At 40.3% G+C, this 25,424-nt stretch overlaps 2 protein-coding genes across 3 annotated transcripts in view; one reads left to right on the plus strand and one right to left on the minus strand.

Annotated features, from left to right (window-relative positions):
- Nucleotides 1-3,246: 3,246 nt before the first annotated feature.
- On the minus strand, nt 3,247-8,689 carry PEX11A (peroxisomal biogenesis factor 11 alpha). The gene is made up of 3 exons (XM_012643788.1): nt 8,494-8,689; nt 6,175-6,290; nt 3,247-4,196 (listed from the first exon to the last, which is right to left on the minus strand). Exons 1-3 carry the CDS (start codon nt 8,547-8,549, stop codon nt 3,625-3,627), a joined length of 744 nt encoding a protein of 247 aa, XP_012499242.1. The 5' UTR covers nt 8,550-8,689; the 3' UTR covers nt 3,247-3,624.
- A 7,549-nt stretch (nt 8,690-16,238) lies between these two features.
- Nucleotides 16,239-25,424, plus strand: part of WDR93 (WD repeat domain 93) — a 36,764-nt gene continuing 27,578 nt past the window's right edge. For both annotated transcript variants that reach the window (XM_012643789.1, XM_012643790.1), the window contains exons 1-4: nt 16,239-16,538; nt 17,145-17,337; nt 19,489-19,553; nt 23,743-23,821. In XM_012643789.1, the coding sequence (XP_012499243.1) occupies nt 16,239-16,538; nt 17,145-17,337; nt 19,489-19,553; nt 23,743-23,821 (637 nt within the window). The remainder of the gene's footprint in view (nt 16,539-17,144; nt 17,338-19,488; nt 19,554-23,742; nt 23,822-25,424) is intronic.

Raw genomic sequence — 25,424 nt, forward strand, 5'->3', positions numbered from 1 at the left:
CAATGAGGAAGCAGATGACAGAGTTGAAGGAGACCAAGACTCAGAGGATTTAGTATTCCAGAGCCATGAAGCATTAGTTCTATTACGTTTCTGACCCTCAATTCACAAAAAATCTGCTTTCCAGAAAGAAAGTATTGGGATATATATCATTAAACTCGTAAGCTCTAAAATTCTATATAATTCTGTAATCTTTGGTTCCTTTTCCACAAAGGGTCTTATGGGACAATTGTCAACCCATTTCTCCCATTCTTTCTTATTTAATAACAAGAATGAATATTGAACAGTAAGATTTAAACCCACACAGGAATAGAGTTCGCCTGAATGTGCTAGTCTTTGATTATGGAAATAAATTTCCCTCAGTGAGGAAGAGAGCGAGCTGGGGGTTGAGTCCTTAATAATCTAGCCTTTGAGGGAGCAATTTCAATCTCTATAAATTCCTAGAGTTGAGGAAAATTTATTGAACATTACCTGGCCTAAGATGCCATTAGAATGGGCAGTGCGAGAGATCACTCCTAAGCCCAGAGAAGTGACAGTGTTGACCAAGATTCTATCATCAATCGATAGCACCTAGACAACCAAGAAATATCACCTCTCATCCCTTCCTCAGCAAGGACTTAAGCACAAACCCAAGTTCGAGTTCCTGGCTTCCAAGATGATGGAGTACTGTGGTGTATACCATAGTTTTCAGATTATCTAAGGGTCTCTCAATTAAAATGAATAATAGGAGGATAAAACTTACTTTCATCGCTGCTAGTAGAATGGTTATGTATTGTTGACTCTCTGCTAAGTCACATGCTGCAGGCAACAGGAGAAAGAGCAGGGCCTGGGGAGAAACAGTGCTTTATGATAGATCCTTGGAAATAAATTCTGTCTCTGTGATATAATAAAGTAGGGAAAGAGAAGTCAGGAAAGGGAGGCAAGAGTCAAGCAGGAAACCTCCAAAAGGAATAATAAATATGAGATATATTTAATACTTATTGATCCAACCTGGGCTTTTGATATATCAGTCATGGAGAGGAAGGGAAGTATCTAAAGAAGTGACCTCTGCCCTCATTTCAAGGTCCAGGACAAATAATCTGTGAGGCTGTGTCCGGACAGCAACCTGGGCCAAAAGGCAGTTTCAGCCTTTGGAGTAGTGGCTTTGGGCCAGAGGGAGTAGAGGGCTCTGTGCCTGAAAGCTTTGCTGACTGAGCTGGTCCTTTGGCCGCGTTAGCTGGGAGTAGATTGTAGGTGAGAGGTGAAAAGTGGTGAAAGGGCCTAGGAGAGTCCCAAGGGAAGAGTCAGTTTTCCAGCAGCAGCTTGCAAGGCCGAGAGTTGTATCTTCTTTCCTTCCCTATCCCCACCTGTGCCGTCTACCCCTCCACCACATGAGAGCAGGGACTTTGGTCATCTTGTTCACCAGGAGGCCCCCCAAACCATGCATGGCACTCGAACATTCACTGTTGAATAAATGAATTCTCGGGCAACAATATTCAGTTGTGAATGTGCTGGCCTGTATATTTATTAGGAACTTCTTTGATTTTTGGAATCCCTCATGAATGTGGAGGCTTGGGGGTGGGGAGGTTATTTAGAAAACAGAAAGATGCACAGGGGAGGAGTTACCAGGGCACTATTAAGGTCCACCCAAACTACAGAAGAGGCGGCATTTCCCAAACTCCTCACCACTCACCCTAACTTACAGGGGACAAAAGTACCAAGACGGACACCACTGTAACGTGCCACCACAAATTCAACGCAGACCTCTCCTGGCAGAAGGCAGCCAGCCATTGACAGGGCTGTTGCAGAGCACCCTGTCCAGGGTGGCACTCTGGATGAGATCATTTTAGAGGTCCCTCTCAAACCAGAGGCTCTATGTCTAAATCTTTCTTTATCATCCTGCTCAGCCTGGATCTTCCAGCCTAGAGCCCACTGTACCAACTGTATAGACGTTGACTGGGGATTATCTGCTGGATTGCCTTCCTTTGAACTCTGCCCCATTCCCAGAACACATTCACAGACACAGAGTCAATTTTGTGTAGAAATTTATTGGACATAATCAATCCATTAATATTAGAGGATCTGGACAAAGTAAAAATAGTTATTTAAACTTTTTATTTGCCCTGATCTAGTAGCTTTTAGTTCCTTTAAAATTTCCAAATTGTTCTTTCTCAAATCCCGTATCTTGACTGGTCACTTTAGATAGAGAGCCACAGATTTATTTTTGAGAATCTCCATCACTCTTCTGGGCAATTTAACTTACTGAGTGCATATTTCTTTTCTCATTTCCACTCAGATAAATGGCACAGCTTTGCTGGTAGGACTGACATTAGCCTCCTGACTGCTGGCGTTTCTCCACCTCGCCTCCCTCAAACTAAAGGATCTGTAACCACACGTAAGGACCCAACAACCAAGATGGGAAGTAGGAATACGGGTCAGCGTCATTGGCTCAATGTTCTAATGTCCTCTCCACGGGCCCCTTACTGCTCTTCCCCACCTCCCCCAACCATCCTACAAATAAGAAGTCTAGTTTATTATGGAAAATTGTGACCCTACTATATCCAGAGTATTCATGGAATTTTTTAACTACATAAATTTTTATGAAAATGAACACAGAATTGCCCAAACTGTTATAAGGCTTTAAATAAAACAATCTAGCTGATAAATCTAGATATGGTTTTAATTTTTGTAGAGTAGAATATGATCCCCTGACCAATGAAAGTTCCAAATTTTGGGAGGATAAGAGGCAAAAAGCACAGGATTCTGGAAAGACTCACACTTCTACTCAATCTTGAAGACAGATATTATGGAAAGAACACTGGATTGGGAGACAGAGGATAAGGTTCTGGCCTCAGGGGTTTTTTTGGCTTGTTTTTGTTTTGTGTGTGTGTCAGTTTCCTTAGCTGCCACAGGTTACATACATTGTGACCTTCCACTTTTTTTTTTTATCTCAATTCCCTTCTGTCTGCTTCTGACTTTTGCTTACTCACTGCACTACCTAAAGACCTCTCCCCATAGACACAATTTATACCATGAAAGTGCCTGATGCCTTTCTGATTCTACTTCTGGACAGAGCAAGGACATGAGTGCAGTGATCACAAGGGCCAACAAGTTGAGAGGCTATAAGCCCAACTCCTTTCCATCCTGCTTCTGATATCTATGGGGTGTGTGTGGGGGAGGGCAAGGTGTAACTGATAAGAGAAAAAAAGGGCCTCTACCAGATCTGAGAGTGCTATGCACCAGACCTACTGTAGTCGTGCGAAATCAATGATTCATACAACCCAAAAGTTGTTTATTAGTGTTCACTTATTAGTTTGGGTATTTTTCAATTTTTTCCCTTTCAATTTTTATTCATTTAGCAAAGGCTAAGCTCCTACTATGCCATAAGAGATGCTCAATAAATGTCAGATGAAGGGAAAATATTCTGAAATTCTCAAGTCACTCCAGCACTCTAAAAAAATACATATAAATCTTCATGCTCCCCCTTCTCTATTCTTGGCCCCACCTCTGCTCACATCACGGTTCGTGAAATGCTCACATGAACAAGAACTTAAGCACAGTCTGACATGGCCTGTGATTAATGCAAATGTCTGATTCACTAAGAGGTCATCTTTTAAAGCAGGTACTAGTTCTCAGCCTGAAAATACCCTAGCGGGTCTTTAGCTTCATCTGAGGATAAGCCACAGTGATCATGCCTGCTATAGAGGACACCAGACCTACAAGTCCAATGATGCCAGGATTGGACTTATAGATCCCCAGCTCGTCCAAAGGGTTCAGAATATCACAGAAGTTCTTCACAGTGTCCAGGAGCAAGGGAGGATGCTGCTTCAGAGATTGGAATAAGAGAAGGAGAAAGCACTGGAGCCATTCTATTTCCTTGTCAGCCATGCCGTACTCAAGAGGATCCTGGGCTGATGATTTCTCCCTCTTTGCCCTGTTGTGTGCAACCCGTTCCATCTGCAGGGAGATTTCATACAGATCCCTGCCCAGACTCAGCAGGAGAGAATAGTAGTAGTGGCGGGTAGCCCATGTTCGCCATTTCTCTTTGTTGATGCCAGAGGCGAGACCTACACTCCTCACCCAGAGGATGGTGTCACAGATGAAATAAATCACACGGTTCAGGTTGGCTAATGTCAGGCACAAGCGGGGTACCAGGTCAGTGGCATGAATGCTCTGCTCAGTCGCCTGCACAGCATGTACCACACTGCCTAGTCTGAACCCTGCAAGTAGAACCCACAATAGTTAACAGTTATTTCATTAGTACGTAATGGGAAGGCACAATCTCTGTGTCAGGGTGAGAAGCCAGCACTGGTTTTTTTTTAACTGATGGTCATCTGAGGCTCAGCCTTTGCTCAGGAAAGGAGAAGAACTTTACAGTATGTTAAGGACACCTAAAATGATCCTAGGAGGCAAAAAAGACAGTGACTCTTTAAATTTACCTCCTCCATTCCAGTGAACACCTTAACACTGACTTACAGCCTACTCCAGGCAAGGTCAATCATGAGTGTAGACTGTTACATTTGCGTATTACCAGATACACTTCTTGAGAAGGAAGGTATTATGATAATATGAATTCCAGGTTCAATATTCTCTTGAAGAGTTTGATGCTTTACATTTGATTTACTTTCCCTGCCTTTTAAAAAAAACACCATTGTCATTTTGCTATTTCTCTGGCCCAAACCATTTCAGCTACCTACTCTCAAGAAAACAAAGTAGAGATGGTAGGATTTAGTGGAAAGGACAATCAATAATACTGTTACATGTAGGCCCTAGTTGAATTAAATCAACCATCGCAATGGCATGTCCCTATGTAAGCACGTAATTCAATTAATCAGGGATGCATCAATCAACAAGTACTTACTGAGTACCTACTGAGAAAGAGTTATCATCCTAAACATTATGGAGGATACAAAAGATGTAAGTTTCCTTAAAGGACCCTTCCTCAGACTCAGTAAGTGCTCAGAAGTAGTTACTCTCAGAAAATTTATAATCTCAAAAGAATGTTTGGTATTATTTTACCAAAACATAAAAAAGCACATGTAATGACTGTTGTGATATATGGATTCTAGGTTCCAATCCTGTCTCTTGCACTAACTGGCTGAATGACCTTGAATAAGCCCCTTCTGGACTTTAGAGACTAGTGACCTCTAAAGGGCCTTTGAGCACCAACGTTCTAAAGAATCTAAGAATTTCTAATATCGGCCTTCAAAGTCATCCAGAAAAGCTCACCCCACCCTTCCCATCCCTCTGCTTGAAAACTTAAGTCTTCTGTCAAACTAGTTCCCTAGTTTGACATTGATCCTCCAACACAATGGTTTGCTCATAACAGTTCTGAGCCTTTACTCAAGGGAATCACCCTTCTAGAACTCTCCTTTTTTTTCCTCTAGCCACATCTTAAGTCCACTGCCTCCAAAACACCTTTCATTTCCTCTACCCCAGCCAACAAATTTGGTACTAAATTTTGTATTATTATTTACAATATTTTATTTCTCCCATAAGGCTCAGGTCTGTACCTATATGAAGTAGGTGCTCAAAAACAACTGATCAATATGTGATGTTCTACATTCCATTCTAATGCCTTTGGTAACCTACTATAGCAACATCAGGTTTTCATCAGACAAAGAGGAGTCAGGCATGCAATTGCTAAGAGAAGTATGGGATTTTCCAGTATGATTATTCAAGTGAATTAAATGAACCCCCAAAAAATGACTTTACTTTTTGCCTTTCACATGAAACCACCCCGCAAATAGTATAATAAAATGTATCCAAACATATCCTCTAGTAATCTTCAAGAGAAGAAGGGAAAAAGACAAGTGGTCCAGGATACAGCAATTCTGTTTTTATAAAGAACAAAGGGGCTAAAAGGAGCCTGAAACTCATGTCAGGGATTGCAAAAATATTTTGTGATCGTAAGAACTAAAGGTGAGCTAACACTGAATGTCCTACTGGTTATGATTAAGCAGAAAGATATGGACTTAGCACCCACTGTGAACACAGGAGGGTGTTTGTGAATGGTCCCAGCAGCACATTCAAACTTTTGGACCTGTTGTGCCATGAGGTCAGCCTTACTGGTCAACTTCATCAATAAACTTGACTGACTAGAAATTAATGACTTAGAAAGTATTTTGTGAATTACGGGGTCTGAGGCTGAAGATTCTAAACCAGGAGCCGCTGTCCCTCAAGAAACAGGGTACTTACATTTACGGCCAGTGCTCACACTGGACTCCAGTTTCTTGAGCTTCATTACCACCTTCTCTTTACCAGCTTTAGGCTCTAACAAATATGTAAGCAACATGCATGTGTATTGAGTGGCTCTGAAATGGAAAAAAAAATGAGGAGAATGATTTACAGACCAAATGAAACTTAATTCATGAAGTAAAGAAAAGAGAAACATATTGTGCTAAAGGCAAAATTTCCAAGACAATTTCTCATTTAGCAGCTCTTACAAGAGCAAAATTTTGCAATAGTCATTCCATACGAGAGCCAAAGGGTAGAACGCATGATGAAAATGCAACACAAAGGTAATGAAAGAGACCTGCAATAATGCAGGGAATAGCCCCCCTAAAGGCCTTTTGCTGGCACAGAGAATGGAAGTAGTCAAAGTGGGAAACCAGAAAAATCTCCCTCAAATTCAGTCTGCACCCAGTGTAGAATGATTTTCAGATTTCTTAAATGAACTTTTCTACCACGTAGTTAACATACTACTTAAGTGATAGGACACAAACTCAAACCGAAACCAAATGAAAAGTCCACAGTTTGAATACTGTTTAATTTTTTATAAACTAAAAGGACCAAATACATACTAGTAAAAAAATTAATATAGATATATTTTTATATTTGTCTTTCAAAATTAGTATTTTATATAAAATACAGGCAGAATCCTGTTTAATGGTACATATATATTCAATGAAGTGATTACTGTTATGCCTACAAATAACAATGACTTACTAGTAAATACATGAGAAACTTTCAATCACGCAAACATCCAAATGCATTTGGCAGCCTATTTAATAAAGTATGTGCCTGGTTCCTACTGTTCTATAACTGCATTTGAATCCCTTTATGCTGTAAATATTATTCTCAACAAAAATGTGGCCCATTTTCCAAAATGGGAAACTTGTCATTAGGGATTAAGTAAAAAGAGAAGACAAGGATCATAGACAATCTCTCTTTTCAAATGTGCTTCCTGGCTAGAGGGCTGGTCATGTCAATGAATCTCCGTTTCTCAGATTTGGTCTAATAGGAGTCAGTCCAAAAACAAGGCATTATTTTATGAATGGCAATTTGGTCACAGAGGTTATATAGATTATCAAGGAGGTTGGGAAATGAATGATAGAGATCTCAGATCTCGCTAAATAACTATATCCCAAATGATTATTTTATTAACCAACCTCCTTGATAAACCTTGCAGTGTACATTCTGGGTACACTGGAATTACAGGTTTCTATTTTAACGAAGTTTGTATATAATGCAACCATTGTACAAATCAAATTACTTAGAAAGGCAGTGTGGTTTAGTAGTTAAGAGGTGTGAACTGGAGTCAACTGTGTGGATTTGAATCTCTTCGCTCTGTCACTTAGTACCTATTAACCTCCTTCTGCTTCAGTTTCCCCATCTGTGAAATGGGGGGATATTTAGAGTATCTACCTCATAGGGTTGTGATGAGGGAATAATAGTTGCAAAACACTGAGAACAATGCCTGGCATAAAGTTGGCTTCCGAAAGTCTCATTATTGGGGATACTCTTATGAGTCTGCATTAGACTTGTGCACCCAGAAGAGAATGTAGAGCCATTAAATAAAACTGCAACTGTAACTATTTTTTTATTATTAAGAATCAACCAAATCTTTCAAAGAAACATCATGAACTAATACCGTAGTAGCATTAAAGATAATCTGTTTGATATTTTCAGTAGCACAGCATGTACCTTAGAGGTGCAGTTAGTTATTTCTGATTTTCCCCACTGTGTTTTGTTCTACAGTTCACAAAAGTATTTCACACGCAGTATCTCAATGAGATAGACTGGGCAATAAGTAAAGATAAAGAAGATAAATAAATCTTCTGTCTCTCTATAAGCATTTCAAGGGGTATTCGAAGCCACAACCAAGTGAACTGCGTCTGTAGCCACAAATCCTAACCCGAAGTTTCTGTCTAAAACAAATTCCTCGGAAGCATATTGAGCGGAGAGGACCCAATCTGTCTCCGCCCGGGGAGCGAAGTTAGGAGAGGAGGAGTATTTGTCAACTGGTGTTAAAGTCGGTGGCCTCGCGGCGAACGGGATGCGGGCGCCGGGGCTTCTGGACACGAGGCTCAGGAGGGACGCGGGCGCGTTCGGCCCGGCCCCATGAATTTAGGGCAGGGCGCGGCTCGGGAACCAAACTCCCTCCGCGAGAGCGGGCAGCGTCCTTCCTCCTTCGACCTACTAGGCTACCACCTCCTTCTCGGGGTGACGGAGAACGGGGACCCGAGTACCCAGTCAGGGCGAGAAAGTGGCGGAGGCCGCTGGCACCTGACCCACCTGAAGAGTCGGTCCCGGCCCTGGGTCTGGTTGGTGAAGCGAATGAAGGCGTCCATGGCGCCCAGCCCAAGGCACACGCGTCGCACCGGGCTCAGTCGTGGGTCCTCTGAGGCGCCGCCGGGTCCCCAGGGAAGGGTCAGTCCCTTTGTCAGTCTTGCGGGAGGGACTCAGTCACTCCGCCCCCGTGAGGGCGGGCTCGCCTGTCGAAGAGCGATTTCTCAGGCTTCCGGTCGGAGCCGGAAGTGGTGGTTACTAAGGCGACGCCAAGCCGCCAGGCCAGGTGAGCAAAACTTCGGATGCCACCCCCTGGCGCTGCTGGTTCCCTCCTGCGCCAGGACTCCCCCTTACCTGAAGCGCCTCCTGGAGGAGGGTCCATCTCCCCAGGCTCAGGCGTTCCCGGGACGGCTCGGGTCTCCCTGCGGATCCCGGGTTCCCAGGAACCCCGGGTGGAATCCCGCATGGTCTCACCAGCCGGAGAACTCCTCTGAGCCTTTGCTTGGGGACCGCGGGACCTCATCATTTGCCAGCGCCGTGCCTCTGTTTCCCTTGAGCTACACCAGCTTCGGGTCTGGTTAAGGAAATGATTGGGGCAGAGATAAGCCAATGCGTGGTGTATTCCTAGCATGAGAGCCGGGTAAGGTAGAGAATTTTCTGTTAGGAATATTGAACACTGTGTAGGAGCCAAGGCCCTTGGCCGCCTTAAAATTCGCTGAAAAAAATCAGTGAAACGAGGCAGATTAATAGGAGAAAACGCGTACAGATCTATTTAACATGTGTACACGTACAGATCTATTTAATATGAAGACCCAAAGATACAGGGGAAATTGTCCATTTTTATGTTTAGGTTCAAAAAGTATGGACAGCCGTGTTGAAATATAATTGGACAAAAAGGGTATGGTCTAATGCTAACAGACTGAGTGGGGAAACCCAGCAAGGCCTGTCCGTCCAGATTCTTCTTGGCCTTTCTGAGCTGCATTCCTTCCTTCTGATGTGGGGCAGGGCCCTCTCTGGAATGGGGGTCTGTGACCTACAGGTAAACACCATAGGTCAGATAATTTCTTTATGGCCAGTTTTTACACAAAATATTTTTAGGTTTTATGGCTGGCTTTCGAGAAAAGGGATTCTGGTTTTTACGACCCACCTTGAGGAAGAGGGATTCTAATTTCTATAGCTACCCTCCGGGAAGAATGGGACTGAGAGACAGGAGGGCAGGAGAAGGTCAGAGAAAAACTTTTGTTTGTGAGGCTGCTTCTGAGGGCTTCATTTTGGGATACTGTTTCTGAGCCCCTACAACTGAAAGAAGATTGTTATCTAAGGAAATCCTAAAAGGGTCCTCATGAACAAAAAGTAGAGGCAAAAATAGATTACAGTGAAATTGCACCACTGAACATTTGTTCTGTGAGGCTTGACGATACGGGGCTCCACCCATTCCATCGCAGTAAATTGATAAAATGTACCCCCCAAAACCACAAAGTCAGGTCAACTGTTTTTATAATCTTTATTCCTTTGGTCAGGCCTGCCCCTAACATTTGCAGGCCTGGGGTACAAATGGAGACCCACATACCATATGTTTAAATATTTAAAAGTTATAAATCAAGTAACAAATTGTTAAGTAAAATATGTTCTCTTCTGCATTGACAAATATACTTTCATAGTGATACAGAAGGCCAGGTTCACTTTCAGAATTCTTAGACTCCTTAGAAGACCTGGAAACACAGCTAAAATACGGTGGTGTAGGGGAGAACTGGCTCCCAGTCTTTTCCCACTCCCCTTCTTTTCTGGTTTCTGGCTTCCACTTACATAGCTGTGTGAATGTTCCAAGCCCAATCCAAATTTCGCCCATACCCCTGCAAACAGCCGTGCCTTGGCCACCTTTCAGGTCTAAGGTTACTGACATTAGCAGCTGAGTCTGTGCTTAGGAGAAAGCTCAGAAAGGTTCATGTGGGCCCTGGTATCATTCGGTCAATAAATTCCAGGAGTATAGGTACCCTGAAAATGGTCTAGACTCTAGAAGAGGGAAACTAGGCTTTGGGTAAGTATATCCCCTTGGCCCCACAGATTACTCACACTTTGCAGAGGAACATGCCTGGAAGAAAGCCAGAAGTATTCTCTAAGTGTATGTCCCAAGACAGGGCAGTACTGCAAGCAATAGAATTTATTGAGTGTGGACTATATGCCAACCACTGTGCTAAGCTCTAGGCCTAGGGTAATAGGTTAATAAGGGACACAGTAAATTGATGAGTATGACACAGTGGTATGTTAGATGATAGCAACAAGCGTAGGGTGCTTCTGAACACAGATTTACATAGTCTGTTATTTATACCTATAATTCTGCCTTTTCTACTATATCATAGAAATTGAATCATATAGTATGTAGCTTTTTCTATCTATCTAATTTCTTTCACTTAGCATAATTTATTTGAGTTCCATCTATGTTGTGCACATCAGTAGTTTGTAAATTTTTATTGCTATGTTGTATTTTTTATTTCATAATGTGGATGTATCATAGTTCATTATCCATTCAACCACTGAAGTACATCTGTGTTGTCTCCAGTTTGGGGCAATTACACATAAAGTTGCTCTGGTACAGGTTATTTACAAATAAACTAATACATAAATAAGTAAAGCTCCTATAAATATTTAAGTACAGATTTCCATATGAAACATAAGTTTTTATTTTCCTTGTGTAATACATAGGAATGTGATTGCTGAATCATATGGTATGTTTAAGTAAGAAACTGCCAAACTATTTCCCGGAGTGGCTGTACCCACTGACAATGTGTGAAAGTTTATCTGTTCGCCTATCGATAGACTTTGGGTTGTTTCCACTTTGGGGCTCCTGCAAATAAAGCTGTAATGGCTGTTCATGTGCAAATCTTTCTATGGACATGTGTTTTCAGTTCCCTTTTATCATTCATTGGAGTGGAATGACTGGATATTATGGTAGGTGTATGTTTATCGTTTTAAGAAATCGCCAGACTGACTCTGTGAAATTAGACATTATCAGAAGTCCACCGAACTTCTGATTCACAAACTTCCTTTCCAGTGTCTGGCGCGAGAAATTGCTTAGGACTTCAAAACAGATCTGCGCTTCCAGAGCACAGCTGTTGGTGCTTTGCAGGAGGCAAGTGAGGCCTATCTGGTTGGCCTTTTTGAAGACACCAATCTGTGTGCTATCCATGCCAAACGTGTAACAATTATGCCAAAAGACATCCAGCTAGCACGCCGCATACATGGACAACGTGCTTAAGAATCCACTATGATGGGAAAACATTTCATTCTCAAAAAAAAAAAAAAAAAAGGCTGGGCGTGGTGGCTCACGCCTGTAATCCTAGCACTCTGGGAGGCCGAGGCGGGTGGATTGCTCAAGGTCAGGAGTTCGAGACCAGCCTGAGCAAGAGCGAGACCCCCGTCTCTACTAAAAAATAGAAAGAAATGATTTGGACAATAACTATATAAAATTAGCCGGGTATGGTGGCACATGCCTGTAGTCCCAGCTACTTGGGAGGCTGAGGCAGAACGATTGCTTGAGCCCAGGAGTCTGAGGTTGCCGTGAGCTAGGCTGACGCCACAGCACTCTAGCCAGGTCAACAGAGCCAGACTCTGTCTCAAAAAAAAAAAAATTCTCTTCTTCCTGTTGTTGGTAGTTCTGAACATTAGATATTTTTTTTTCCATGAGGTCAAAAGGTACCTAAGTATATGATTGTGAGTGGAAAAATAGGGGACAGAAATCAGGTATTGGCAGTTTTTCCATTTTCATTTGTGTGTGAATTTTTAATATAAATGCAGGGATGCGAAGCATTAATGCAAGTCAAATGTTTCAGTGAACAAATTTCAGCAGTTCAACTTTATAACAATTATAAATAAACCTGTTAAATTTTTCTGGACAATGCTAGCATTTGGATTTTTTTAAAGCAAGTAAATTTCTTATCAATGGCAACTAAATGGTGTTTGTAGCATTTTTATCCTGCAGTAGATTCCATCCACTCACTATACTTTTCTAACTGCGTTGTCCGACATGCGAGCACATGTTTTTAATGTTGTCTGTCTGCTGTGCTGTTCCTGTAAGTTTGCTATTAAAATACATTAAACTATTAAAAAAAAAAGAAATCACCAAACTGTTTTTCAAACTTGTACTATTTTGGGTTTCCAACAGCAGTATGAACATTCCAATTCCTCCACATCCTCGACAATACTTGGTGTGGTCTGTCTTTTTAACCTCAGGCATTTCAATACATGTGCAGTGGTAGCTCATGATTTTAATTTGCATCTTGCTAATGCCTGATGATGCTGGACATCGTTTCATGTGTCTATTTGCCATCTGTGTATCTTCTTTGGTTAAGTATCTATTCAAATCTTTTGCCCATTTTTAAAAATTGGATTATTTCTTATTACTGACTTTTGAGAATTGTTTTAAATACTTTGGACACAAATACTTTATCAGATAAATGACTTCCAAATATTTTCTCCCCATCTGTGGATTACCTTTTATTCTCTTACCAGTGTCTCTTGAAGAGCATAAGTTTATTTTTGAAAAGGTTTAAATGACTAATTTTTCTTTTTATATTGTACTTTAATGTCATATCTAGGAAATCTTTGTCTAAAGAAAGATTGCAAAGGTTTTCTCCTATGTTTTCTTCTGGAAGTTTTCCTGTTTTTTGTTTGTTTGTTTTTGAGACAGAGTCTTGCTCTTTCACCCAGGCTAGAGTACAGTGGCGTGATCATAGCTCTCTACAATCTCAAACTCCTGGGCTCAAGTGATCCTCCTGCCTCAGCCTCCTGAGTAGCTGGGACTACAGGCGCGCACCACTGTACCCAGCTAATTTTTCTATTTTTAGTAGAAACAGGGTCTTGCTCTTGCTCAGGCTGGTCTCGAACTCCTGACTCAAGCAATCCTTCTGCCTCGGCCTCCCAAAGTGCCAGGATTACAGGCGTGAGCCACCATGCCCGGCCACGATTTCTAAAATAATTCTGTTGTGCTCAGAGAATATACTTTGTGTTACTTAAATTCTCTTAAACTTATTAAGAGTTGGTTTATGGCTCAGGTTGGTCTCGAACTCCTGACCTCAAGTGATCCTCCCTCCTTGGCCTCCCACAGTGCTAAGATCATAGGCATGAGCCACCACGCCTGGTCAGTTTCTGCCTTTGATTGGAGTGTTTACATTTGATGTGATTATTGATGTGATTAGGTTTTACTATTTATCTTCTGTTTGTGCCATCTGTTTTTTGTTCTCTTTTTCTTCTTTTTTTGCCTTTTAAATTAAATATTTTTGGGATTCCATTTTATCTCTTCTGTTGGCTTATTAGCTTTAACTCTTTATTTTATTACTTTAGTGGTTGATTTAGAGTTCAAGTGATATTAGTATACTTGCATTTCCCCCCTCCCAGCCCTTGTAGTATTATTATCATACATTTTCTTCTGCACATGTTATTAACCCCATACTACTATTTTATTATTTAAAATGTTTAAAATATCTTTTAAAGAGATTTAAATAATAAGAAAAGTCTTTTATATTTGCCTACATACATCCAATGCTTTTCATGCCTCTGTATAGGTTCATATTTCTATCTCATATTATTTTCCTTTTACTTGAATGCCTTTCTTTCACATTATTTATTGTAATACTGCTGGTTTGCTGATGATGAATTGTTTCAGTTTTTGTATATCTAAAAAGGCTCTATTTTACCTTTGTTTTTTGAAAGATATGTTTTCTGGGTATAGAATTCTAGAGTGACAAGTTTTTTCTTTCAGTACTTTAAAGATGTTGCTTTACTGTCTTCTCAGCTGCATGGTTTCCTTCAAGAAATCTGCTATTATTCTTTACTTTGTTCCTCTGTACCTATCTTTTTTCCTTTGGCTGCTTTTTGACCTTTGTCTTTACCACTATTTTTGAGCAGTTTGATTATGATGTGCCTTAGTGTGGTTTTCTTCATATTTCTTTTGCTTAGGGCTTGTTTTTCTTCTTAAACCTATGGGTTTATAGTTTTTATCAAATTTAGAAAGTTTTTGTCCATTATTCCTACAAATATTTTTTCTGTCTTCTCCGTCTTTTGGGGATTTCAATCACACTTCAAATTATCCCACACCTCACTCTCTTCATTTTCTTTTCAATCTTTTTTGTTTCATTTCATTTCTATTGCTGTGTCTTCAAGTTCATTAATCTTTTTTTCTGCCTATCTAATTTGTTTTGCTCTGAAATCTGGTTGTTAATATAATCTGGTGTAGTTTTCATCTCTAAAAGTTCAGTTTGGGTCTTAACGTGTTCGCATTTCCTCTCAGTTTTTGAACATGCAGAAAAAGTTACAACTTTTTTATTTGCTAATTCTAATATGTGTATTGATTCTGGGTTGGCTTCAATTGATTGCTTTTTCTCTTTATTACAGCTTATATTTTATTGCCTCTCTCCATGCCAGGTAATTCTTTATTGGATCCCAGACATTGAGAATTTTACTTCATTGGATGCTGGGGGGTTTTTTGTATTCCTTTAAAATTCTTGAACTTTGTTCTGGGATTCAGTTAAATTACTTAAACACAGTTCAATTATTTAACTTCTAAGATTTGATGGGTGATAGCAGAGCAGCATTTATTCTAGGGCTGATTTTTCCTGCTGCTGATTCTTCTTCAGACTCCACCCAATGCTTGTGACTTAGGAGGTTTTCCAGCCTGGCTGTGGAAATAGGCATCATTCCTGGCCTTTTGTGAGCTCAGGTTATTGTTCCCCTAATTACTTAAGGTTGTTCTTTCCTAGTGTCAGCCAGTGTCCTCACACTCTGCACCGGAAGCGTCACACATGTACTCTAGCCAGTGAGAAAAGATGATGATGACTGCAGGGTTTTCATAGGACTTCATGGACCCAGGCACTATTACAGTGCAAGACTCTATTCTGCTATATATTAACCATCTTAAAATGTATCCAGTGTTCCACATTATATACTTTTTTTACTGTAACACTGGAAAGCCACCTTTATAATTTGCACAATTTTGAGTTTTCTGAAGTACAGATTACTTGTTCTCTTCTTGAACTGTATACACATACCCATAGAGTGGAACGGATAAGTTGTAAGTATTTTTGTAAATTTTTATTTTGATTTTATGGGTCTTTTTAATTTTCCAGTCAATCAATTTTTTCTCATGTCTCAAAAATTTCTGTAGGGCCTTGAAAAATCTTATAGGCCCTGGGCATTTTGCCTGCAGAACTCCTGGATGGCAGCAGTAGGAAAGGAGAGAAGGGAACAAAGCAGACAGCAAAGACTGAGAGTGTTGGAACTGCATCTGCTCGGGGGTGAGGGAAAAGAAGGAAGGAGAATCATGGCTCGCTGCCCCACCGAATTGGGTCAGGGCTCATTGCCCATTTGCAAAGATAGAGAACAAAGAAAAGGCATGAGTTGTAGGAGAGAGGGTGAATTCTATTTGAGATGGAAAGACAGCTGCCTTCCTATCAGGAGGTAAAGAAATTTGAAGGATGCCACATTCCTCTTCTTCCATCATAGTATACATCATCTTGGGTTGGCCTCTCCTGGTTTCCTTACTAATACGAAGAGCATCTCCCAGGAATGTGGTAACAATCCTCTGGTAATTAAAGAAAGTGCCAGTCTCTGGAATAAATAGTCCCCATAGACTCTGGTGCTAGAGAAGGATTGTGTGCTGTCTTCTTGTTGCTTCCCTTTCTTCTCAGAGTTCCTTTGCTTACATCTCTTATCAGCTTTTCAGAGTTTCATAGAAGTTCCTGGTGCCACCTGCTGTGATGTCATCCCCCAGAAGAAGTCAGACTCAGAAGATGAGGCTGTCCCTTACCACACGAAAGGTACCCCTGGAGGTGCCCACCCCAACAGAGAAGGACTGGCCTACAGATGAGGGGGATTATGTCTTCATGGATCTTGATCAGGGGCTGGACTCCCTGCCTCAACCTTATCGAATGATTAACAAGCTGGTGAACCTTCTGTTTGACCGGTCATGGGAAATTATTGAAGAGAGGAATGCATTGAGGGAAGCTGAGAGCAGCCAGATCCAGCCCACTGTCTACCCCCCGGTTGGAGAAATCCAGGTATGGAGTAGGCAGCTGAGCAGAAGTCCCTGTCCCTCAGCTGAGTGTTAATAAATGAAAACCCCTGATCCAGGGAAGGAATTCCTGCCACAAACCTGCATTCAATAAGACAGGTGCATTTTTGAAACATTGTAGGTGTGCTGATGTTCATTAAAATAGATCTGGTAATTGCCCGGGGAAATGGATTGTTCTGGTTAACGAAGATTCACAGAAGGCCCTTTCTATTCAGCTGTTGTCATTGAAAAATTTTCGTTAATCTATTAATCCACATTCTTATTTGATGGTTGAGGATCTGTCAGTGCCTCAGCTATCGGTTCGTTCTTCCCACAGCACACCAGATCAATAAAGCACAGGGCCTGTGGGGATGCTTAGTGTCGTGAACATCGATTTATTCTCAACTTCTTTGTTTTTCTGGGTTCATTCCCCTAAAAATGGAATATTACGAGTTTCTTGATGCTTAGGCAAGAGTTTCGGATTGAGTACTATGTTTGGGGATGGTATCATATCTAGGAAGGGCTGTGATACTCTATGAAAAGTTAGCTCATATTACTTGAAGACCGTGACAACTGAAAATTATTCCTTTTTTCTTTGTCTTTGTTTTCCAAGCTCAACAAAAGGCCAAATTGCATGGCTGTTTCCCAAGACTTTCTGTTTGTCGGAGGAGCCAAAGGATTCTCGATTTATAATCTATACAATGCTAAACGAATATATGTTTGGGACAAACTTAAAGTTGATGTCACTTCCATCTGTGCCACGGATTTGGGGAGTGAAATACTTATTGCTCTTGTGGATGAAATGGGTATTTGTTCTTCATCTTCCTTTTTTGCCTAATTTACAGGTACCTGTAGACTGTCGTTCAGTTTAATCTCCTTTCCAGGTATGGGTGGGGCCAGGCACGGAGAATCCTCCCTGGTCATGTAGTAGTAACTAATGTCTACAGAACAAGTGTGGTGTGCCAAGCACTATGCTAACTTTTCACATATGTTAGCGCATTTAATCCTCACAACAACCCGAGGAGGGAAGTGCAATTTATTATTCCTGTTCAGAAGAAGGACTGAGGCATGAAGGTTAAATAACTTACCTGAGGTAACATGGAAAGTAAGTGGCACAGGGACAAAAATAGTATGGCCGTAGAGGCCACACACTTCTTGCACTCAGCATCCTGATGCTCATAGAAACCAGTGCTTGCTTTTTCCCCTTAGCCGGAGGATGAACCAGGCCTTCATGGGGAGTATGGTATAAAAAACTGTACACAGTGTCCTAGATAGATGAACTGTTGCTTTTTGTTGTCCGCAAAAGGCTAGGCTCCCTCTAGCCTGTCCTTATGTTTGGGTGACCCAGACTGCTGCCTCTGGATATGGGGAGCTTCCCTATTGTGTGGGGGATGAGAAGGCAAGTGTCAGCATTGGCCAGGAAATCAGAGAGGTGGCTATGTGATATTGGGGCCAGGAGAGCAGAAAGTGCCTGTTCACCTTGAGATCACCTGTGGAAGCATGTATCTCTCTAAACAGCAGGCACTGCTCAAGCAACATAGGAACACTGAAGAACTTTCTACAGCAGAGTGACCTGACCAGACTGGCATTTTAGGAAGGGCACCCTGGCAGGAGTTCGGAAAAGTCAAAATGAGAGGCAGAGAGAAGAGGAAGGATTATTGTACTCATTAAGAAGAGAAATTATGAAGATCTGAACCAAGGCAGGGCTGTTCAAATGAAAAGGAAAATTTTACTGTGGTTATGTAAGATGTTAACATTAGGGGAAGTGAGAGGAGGGATATTAGGGAACTCTTTGTGCTATTTTTGCAACATTTTATAAGTCTAAAATTAGTTCAAAATAAAAGTTTAAAAAATGAAAAGGAAAATATAATGGGAAAACTTAGTGAGTGATCGAATATGTGCACGGGTGAGGGAGAGGGGAGGCATGCTGGGGACAGTGAAGAAGAAAGACTCCACCTTTCTGCCTTAGATAACTGGTGGATGATCATGCCATTCTTTGATAACAATCATAGGAGAATAAGGTTTCAAGGGTCTGTGAGTTGAAGAATTCTATTTTAACATGCACAGATTTGAGGCACCTGGGGGATATCTGTGTGGAAATGTTGATCCTCAGAACGAGTTTGGTCTTATGATGGGATCGTATTTATCAGGCTGCATTATACTAGTTGGTTTCATGTCTGTGTAGCCCTCAATATGATGAATTTGAAGGCAGACTGCCTTGGTGTCCGTAGCACATACGTTGGATGGAGCAGATACCCCATGAATCTTCATGGAGTTGCGTTAGACTTTCACCCACCGTGGGCCAGATGTCTTTACAATGTCTCTACTGTGGTGTGGAGGCAGGTTATGAGTGTCAGGGAGGCACCTAGAGAAAGAGGTAAGAAGTCATGGTGGATGATGATCATATATTGGAGTCCTTACATTAAATGGGAATTAGATTGACAGAATTACTTATTAATTCAACAAAATTAAAGAGCATAAAACATAAAGAGCTTGTTGGGATCGAGTGGTGAGGCACATGGATGGGTGAGATACGATCATTTTCCTCAATCTATGCACTGGCAAGAGGAATGCAAAGCACTCACAGGAAACAGTTGGTAACAATGTGAAGCAACAAGGGACGATGCACTAAGACAGGTGGATAGGAATCCCAAGGTGCATCGGTGTGGTCGACACACTTGCAGGAACTTCTAGGAGATGCAGGTAGGGCCAGGGTAGGTGGAGAGAACCCAGGAAAGAAAATTACCTGAGAATGTCCAGTGAGGGGTGCAGGGGTGGAAGATGGCAAGGAGCCCGAGAGCAGCATAGGCAGCAGAGGGCCAGGGAGGGGCCTCAGATGCATGAGCTTATGATGCTAAGGTCAGAAAGTCAAATGTAAAATTCTAATTCTTCTTTGGCTCACTTGTTTGTCTCACTTATTTTTCTTTACTTACTTCTCACTTATTTTTCTGTTTCAGGTATCATTAGACTACTTTATTTTTATAAGGATGGTCTTTTTGTAAGCAAAGCCATCAATGAAGTGGTGAGTTCCCATTTTCACCTTTAGCTGGACCAAAAGCTATAGCAAATTAAGTTTACTTTTAATATGGAAGAAATGATAGCTGTCCTATATTTAAAAGAAATATTCAGCTCAAAATAATCTTTATGCTAAAAAAAAAAAGAAAGAAAGAAAGAAATAGGGAACTCCCTGGCCAGAGAGTCTCCTCCAAAATATCCAGTTAAAAGATCCCCCACCATCAGAGGGTAGAGGCTGAATGCCTTGGATTTATTTACTCTTTTATTAAGAGAAGAAAATTACTAAGGAACTCCAGTTCATATTTTTCTCTTGAGCATCAGACCAATGTATCACTCAGCTTCGAATGCTCTCCTTGTTTCCCTACCTACCATGTCTGCCTGTTAGATTTCTCCCATTCTTCAAGACCAGCTCAAATATCTCCTCCTCTAAGATACTTTCCTTCACATACCCAAGAAGAACTGATCTCTTCCTGCTTCGTGCCCCCTCCATATAGAACATGATTTCTATTACAGTGTTTTCTGCAACGTTTACACTCATCTGTATAACTGCTGCTTCTCCTGAGAGCAGGGGACCTGTCTCACTCCCCTCTGAATCACTTTCCCCAGCTCATTGCTGGGCATACTGTATGTTCTCAGAAAGTGTATTTTGAATCAATGAATCCCCCAAAGAGAAGGTATTGCTCAGAGTAGATTTTTAACTGTAATTTGTCTTCTGAGAAATATTAATACTATTGATGGACACCAAAGCAATTGGGAAAAGAAAATATTTTCAACAAATGATGCTGAAACACTGGATGAACAAATGTGGACAAAATGAACCTCAACCCCATACCATATATAAAAATTAAATTTAATATGGATTTTAGATCTAAACATAAGAGTTAAAACCATTATTCTTCTTGAAAAAAAACACACAAAAAATTTATGCTACCTCGGGGCAGGCACAGATTTTTTAAGACATGAAAAACACTAATCATAAAATAAAATATTGATATTGGAGTTTACCAAAATTAAAAACTTCTCATTCTTCATATTGTATACAAAAATTGACTCATAATGGATCATATACCTATATGTAAAACCTAAAACTATAAAAATTCTAGAAGAAAACACTGGAAAAAGTCTTTGTGACCTTGGGTTAGGCAAAGATTTTTTAGCTACAATACCAAAAGCATGATCCATAAAAGAAGAAGATTGATAAATTGGACTTTATCAAAATTTTAAATTACTGTTCTGCAAAAGATATTGTTAAAAAAATGAAAAGACAAGCCATAGACTGGGAGAAATTATTGCAAATCACATATACAATCAAGGATGTATATCCAGAATATATAAAGAACTCTCAAAACAAGGAAATAATATGATTTTTTTTTTTTTTTTTGAGACAGAGTCTCACTCTGTTGCCTGGGCTAGAGTGCCATAGTGTCAGCCTAGCTCATGACAACCTCAAACTCCTGGGCTCAAGCCATCCTCCTGCCTCAGCCTCCCAAATAGCTGGGACCACAGGCATGTGTCACCATGCCCGGCTAATTTTTTCTATATATTTTTAGTTGTCCAGCCAATTTCTTTCTATTTTTAGTAGAGGCAGGGTCTCGCTCTTGCTCAGGCTGGTCTTGAACTCCTGAGCTCGAACGATCCTCCCACTTCGGCCTCCCAGAGTGCTAGGATTACAGGCGTGAGCCACTGTGCCCGGCCTAATATGATTTTTTAAATGGGCAAAGGATTTGAAAAGACAATTCACCAAAGAAGATATATGGAAGGCAGATAAGATGCTCAATATTGTGTGGAAATTAAAATCATAATGAAATACCATTACACATGTATTAGAATGCCTCAAATTAAAAACACTATGTCAAGTGTTGGCAAAGATACACAACAACTGGAACTCCCATACACTGCTGGTGGTAAAGTATAATGGTACAACCACTTTGGTAGTTTCTTAAAAAGTTAAACATAACTTACCATATGATCCAGCCATTCCACTCCTAGGTATTTACCCAGGAGAAGTGAAAGCATACGTCCATGCAGAGACTTGTATGTGAATGTTCATAGCAGCTTTATTTCTAAGAGCCAAAAAACAGAAACCACCCAAATGTCTATCAACAGGTCAATGAAAAGGAAATTATGGTATATTCATATAATGGGATACTGTTCACTAATAAAAAAGAATGAACTTTTATGTCTGCAATGCATTTAATGACATATACAAATCTCAGAATAGTTATGCTAAGTGAAAGAAGTCAGACAAAAAAGAATACATACTCTCTGGGAGGTGGAGGTGGGAGGATCACTTGAGATCAGTAGTTCGAGACCAGCCTGAGCAAAAGTGAGACCCCATCTGTACTAAAAATAGAAAAATTAGCCAAGTGTAGTGACGAGTGCCTGTAGTCCCAGCTACTCGGGAGGCTGAGGCAGGAGGATCACTTGAGCCCAGGAGTTTGAGGTTGCTATGAGCTAGGCTGACACCACAGCACTCTAGAGCAGGTGATAGACTGAGACTCTGTCTCAAAAAAAAAATTTTAACAAAAATACATACTGGTGATTCCATTTTTATAAAATTCTAGAAAATGCAAACTAATCTAGTGACAGAAAACAGATCTGTTGTTGCCTGGGGCAACTTGAGGAACACAAAGGGGAAGGAAGAAATATTCGGAGGTGATGGATACGTTCACTGTCTTGGTAGTGGCAATGGTTTCAAGGGGTATACATACGTCAAAACTTACCAAACTGTACACTTCAAACGTGCAGTTTATTATATGTCATTACACCTCTAATGAAGCTGTTAAAAAATTTTAAACTTCTGTTCATCAAAAGATGCTATTAGAGTTCAATCTGTAGCAGGAGCAGAGAGCAGCACCCCCACCACCATTTTATAGAGTAATTGTCTAGGCAATAACCACCAATGGCCGATGGGGAATTTTATAATTGATGAGTCAGGATGACAACACCTGTTGTCAGTTATCAATTTTGACATTACTAAAAGAGAGACAACCAGCTATTATGGGCCTCCTGATATGCAGTAGGAAGGACACAGTGCACCCATGGAGTATTTGTGCCAAAACAATTGAACCTAAATCCAATCAAAGCTCTAGATCTGATTACCAGTTTATAGGAAATACAGGGACCCAGAAGAACATGTTAACACCATGGAGATGCGATCGTTTGATCCACAATGTCCAATTCCATAGGATAAATGACCTGGTTTCTTCAACAAATAAATGGCAAAGAGAAAAACAAATGAGGAAGCTATTATAAATTTAAAGAGACTTAAAAGATATATTAACTAAATACAATCCATGGACTTCATTTGGATCCTGATTCGAACAAACCAATTGTGGAAAGATATTTATGACATTTGTGAGACAACTGAGGAAATTGAAAAACAGACTGGATATTAAATGATATTTAGGAATTGTTAATATTTCAGGCTTAATTAAATAAAAATATTAATGAGTTTGGAAGGTAATAAATAAAACAGGATTTGTCATATATTAATAATTGTTGAAGCTGAGAAATGGATATATGGGGAGTTGTTATTCTATTTTCTCCCTTTTTGTATGCTTGAAAATTTCCATAACAAGTTGATACTAAAATATATAAATTTTAAAAAATTATAACTGGTTCTCATTAAATAAATTAGGGGACTTATCAGTCTAACTAGTATAGCCACCTTATTTTGCTAGTAATCTTCAAAATCTTTAATCCTCCTTAAAGAAACAGCATAACCATGCACACTGAGCCTCTCTCGCCTTGCCCAAAATTTGAGCAGGTTTCGTACTAGGGTTACAGTTAGTCTCTACTATAGTCTAGATAGAGCCTTTTGTCCATCAACCACTAGAGTTTTCAGTGTCATATAGAATTTATTTCAATCCAGTTGAATAATCGGGTACCAACACAGGCTTTAGGGTTTGCATACCCAACCAAGAGATCCAAGAGTATGTCACAAATCGACAGGAGTATTTAAAAAACCAGAAAATTAGTCCAAAAACATTTAGAAAAGTGAGTTCCACTTTTTTACATACCATGTTGTCCAATTTCTGTATAAAAATGGGAAATGTGAAGCAGTTTAAGGATTTTTTCATGTCCCAAGCTTTAAAAGGATATCTGTTCTCGGGCATGAACCACAGAAAGCCCTGAAATATGTTCTTCTCTGTCACCAGGCTGAGCTCACTCTATCACCATCTCTTTCTTTTCAGGATGATGCCAGCAAGCAGATGACCTGTATAAAGATGGATATCTCTCAAGGAGGGGACTTTGCAGCTTTCCTCCTTCAAGGCAAGATTAATTAAAGACTGTTAACATGGTTCAGATTTTCAATTTCTTCCAGATGAGTACTTTTTTCCCTCCAAACTTTTTATTTAGAATTTGTTTTAGATTTACAGAAGAGTTTCAAAGATAGTACAGAGAGTTTCCCTATCCTATACCCTTCACCCAACTTCCCTAATACCAACAGTCAAAATGACCATGCTACATTTTTCAAAAGTAAGCAAATAACATTAGTACAATGTAATTAACTATTAACTACAGATTTTTTTTTTTTTTTGCAGATTTTACTGGTGTTTCCACTAATCAAATTTTTTGTTCCAAGGTTCAATCCAGGATACCATATTATATTTAGCAATTGCTAAATATTATATTTAGCAATTGCTTCTCCTTAATCTACTCCTATCTGTGACAGTTTCTTGGTCTTTCCTTGTTTTTCATGGCCTTGACACTTTTGAAGAGTACCAGTGAGATATTTTGAAGAATATCCCTCAATTTGTCTGATATTTTTCTCATGATTCAACTGGGGTTAAGGATTTGGGGGAAAGATACCACAGAGGTGATACCCTTGACCCACATCTAGCCTAAATCCTTTTCGGAATTTCGCAATGAATGAGGCCTCTGGGCTATAAGAGAGGACAACAAGAACATTGGCACATGTCTCCCAAATCAATTTGCTTTGGTTAAAATAAGATATTAAAACCTAGAGTTGTCTTCAGTAGTGGGACTCTCAGTATCTTGTCCGGGAGTTGCCTCTCCACTTCTTCCAATTGCATTGTATCAAGGGGATGTGATAGCAATGTGACTCACTCTGCTAATATTAACCTTGGTCACTTAGAAGCAGTAGCGTCTTCCAGGTTCCTCCACTGTAAAGCTATGTTTTTCCCTTTCGATACTCTGTAAGGAGCAAGTCACTAAGTCCAGACCACTCTCAAAAGAAGATGGTTTAAGCACTACCACCTAGAGGCAGGAGAATCAAAGAATTTTTGGACATATGTTAAAACCAGCACAATATACCATGGAGCACTACATAGCAATAAAAAGGAATGAAATAATGTCATTTGCAGCAACTCGGTTGGAACTGGAGACCATTATTCTAAGTGAAGTATCTCAGGAATGGAAAACCAAACCCCATATGTTCTCACTAGTAAGTGGGAGCTACACAATAGCCATACATGGGCACAAAGAGGAAGAGGGAAGGATAGGAGGGGGAGTTCAGTGTACCTGTTAGGTACAATGAACACTGTCCTGGTGACAGGGACACCAAAGCCCTGACTGAAGCATTATACAAGGTATCCATGTAACAAAAATGTTTGTACCCCCTTAATATTTTGAAATAAAAACAAACAAAACCACCACAGTAATTAACATCTTGAGGGTGACACTTTGAGATGATGCAAATGTCCTGTTTCTCCTTGAAGTTTTACCACCAGTCTCAGCACATCATTGGATCTTGCCTGCTACAGTGACACGGTGATAATAGAACATATTTTATTCACATATTTGTTATCTGGACTTTTAACTCTTAAATATTTAGATAGATGGTATTTAAGCCTATATTTTATACTCTTGCCCAAAGCCCCTCAAATGTTAGGTACTTGAGGGAGATATATAT

The sequence above is a fragment of the Propithecus coquereli genome, unplaced genomic scaffold, assembly GCF_000956105.1.
Source record: "Propithecus coquereli isolate 6110/MARCELLA unplaced genomic scaffold, Pcoq_1.0 Scaffold20, whole genome shotgun sequence".
Taxonomy (NCBI): Eukaryota; Metazoa; Chordata; class Mammalia; order Primates; family Indriidae; genus Propithecus; species Propithecus coquereli.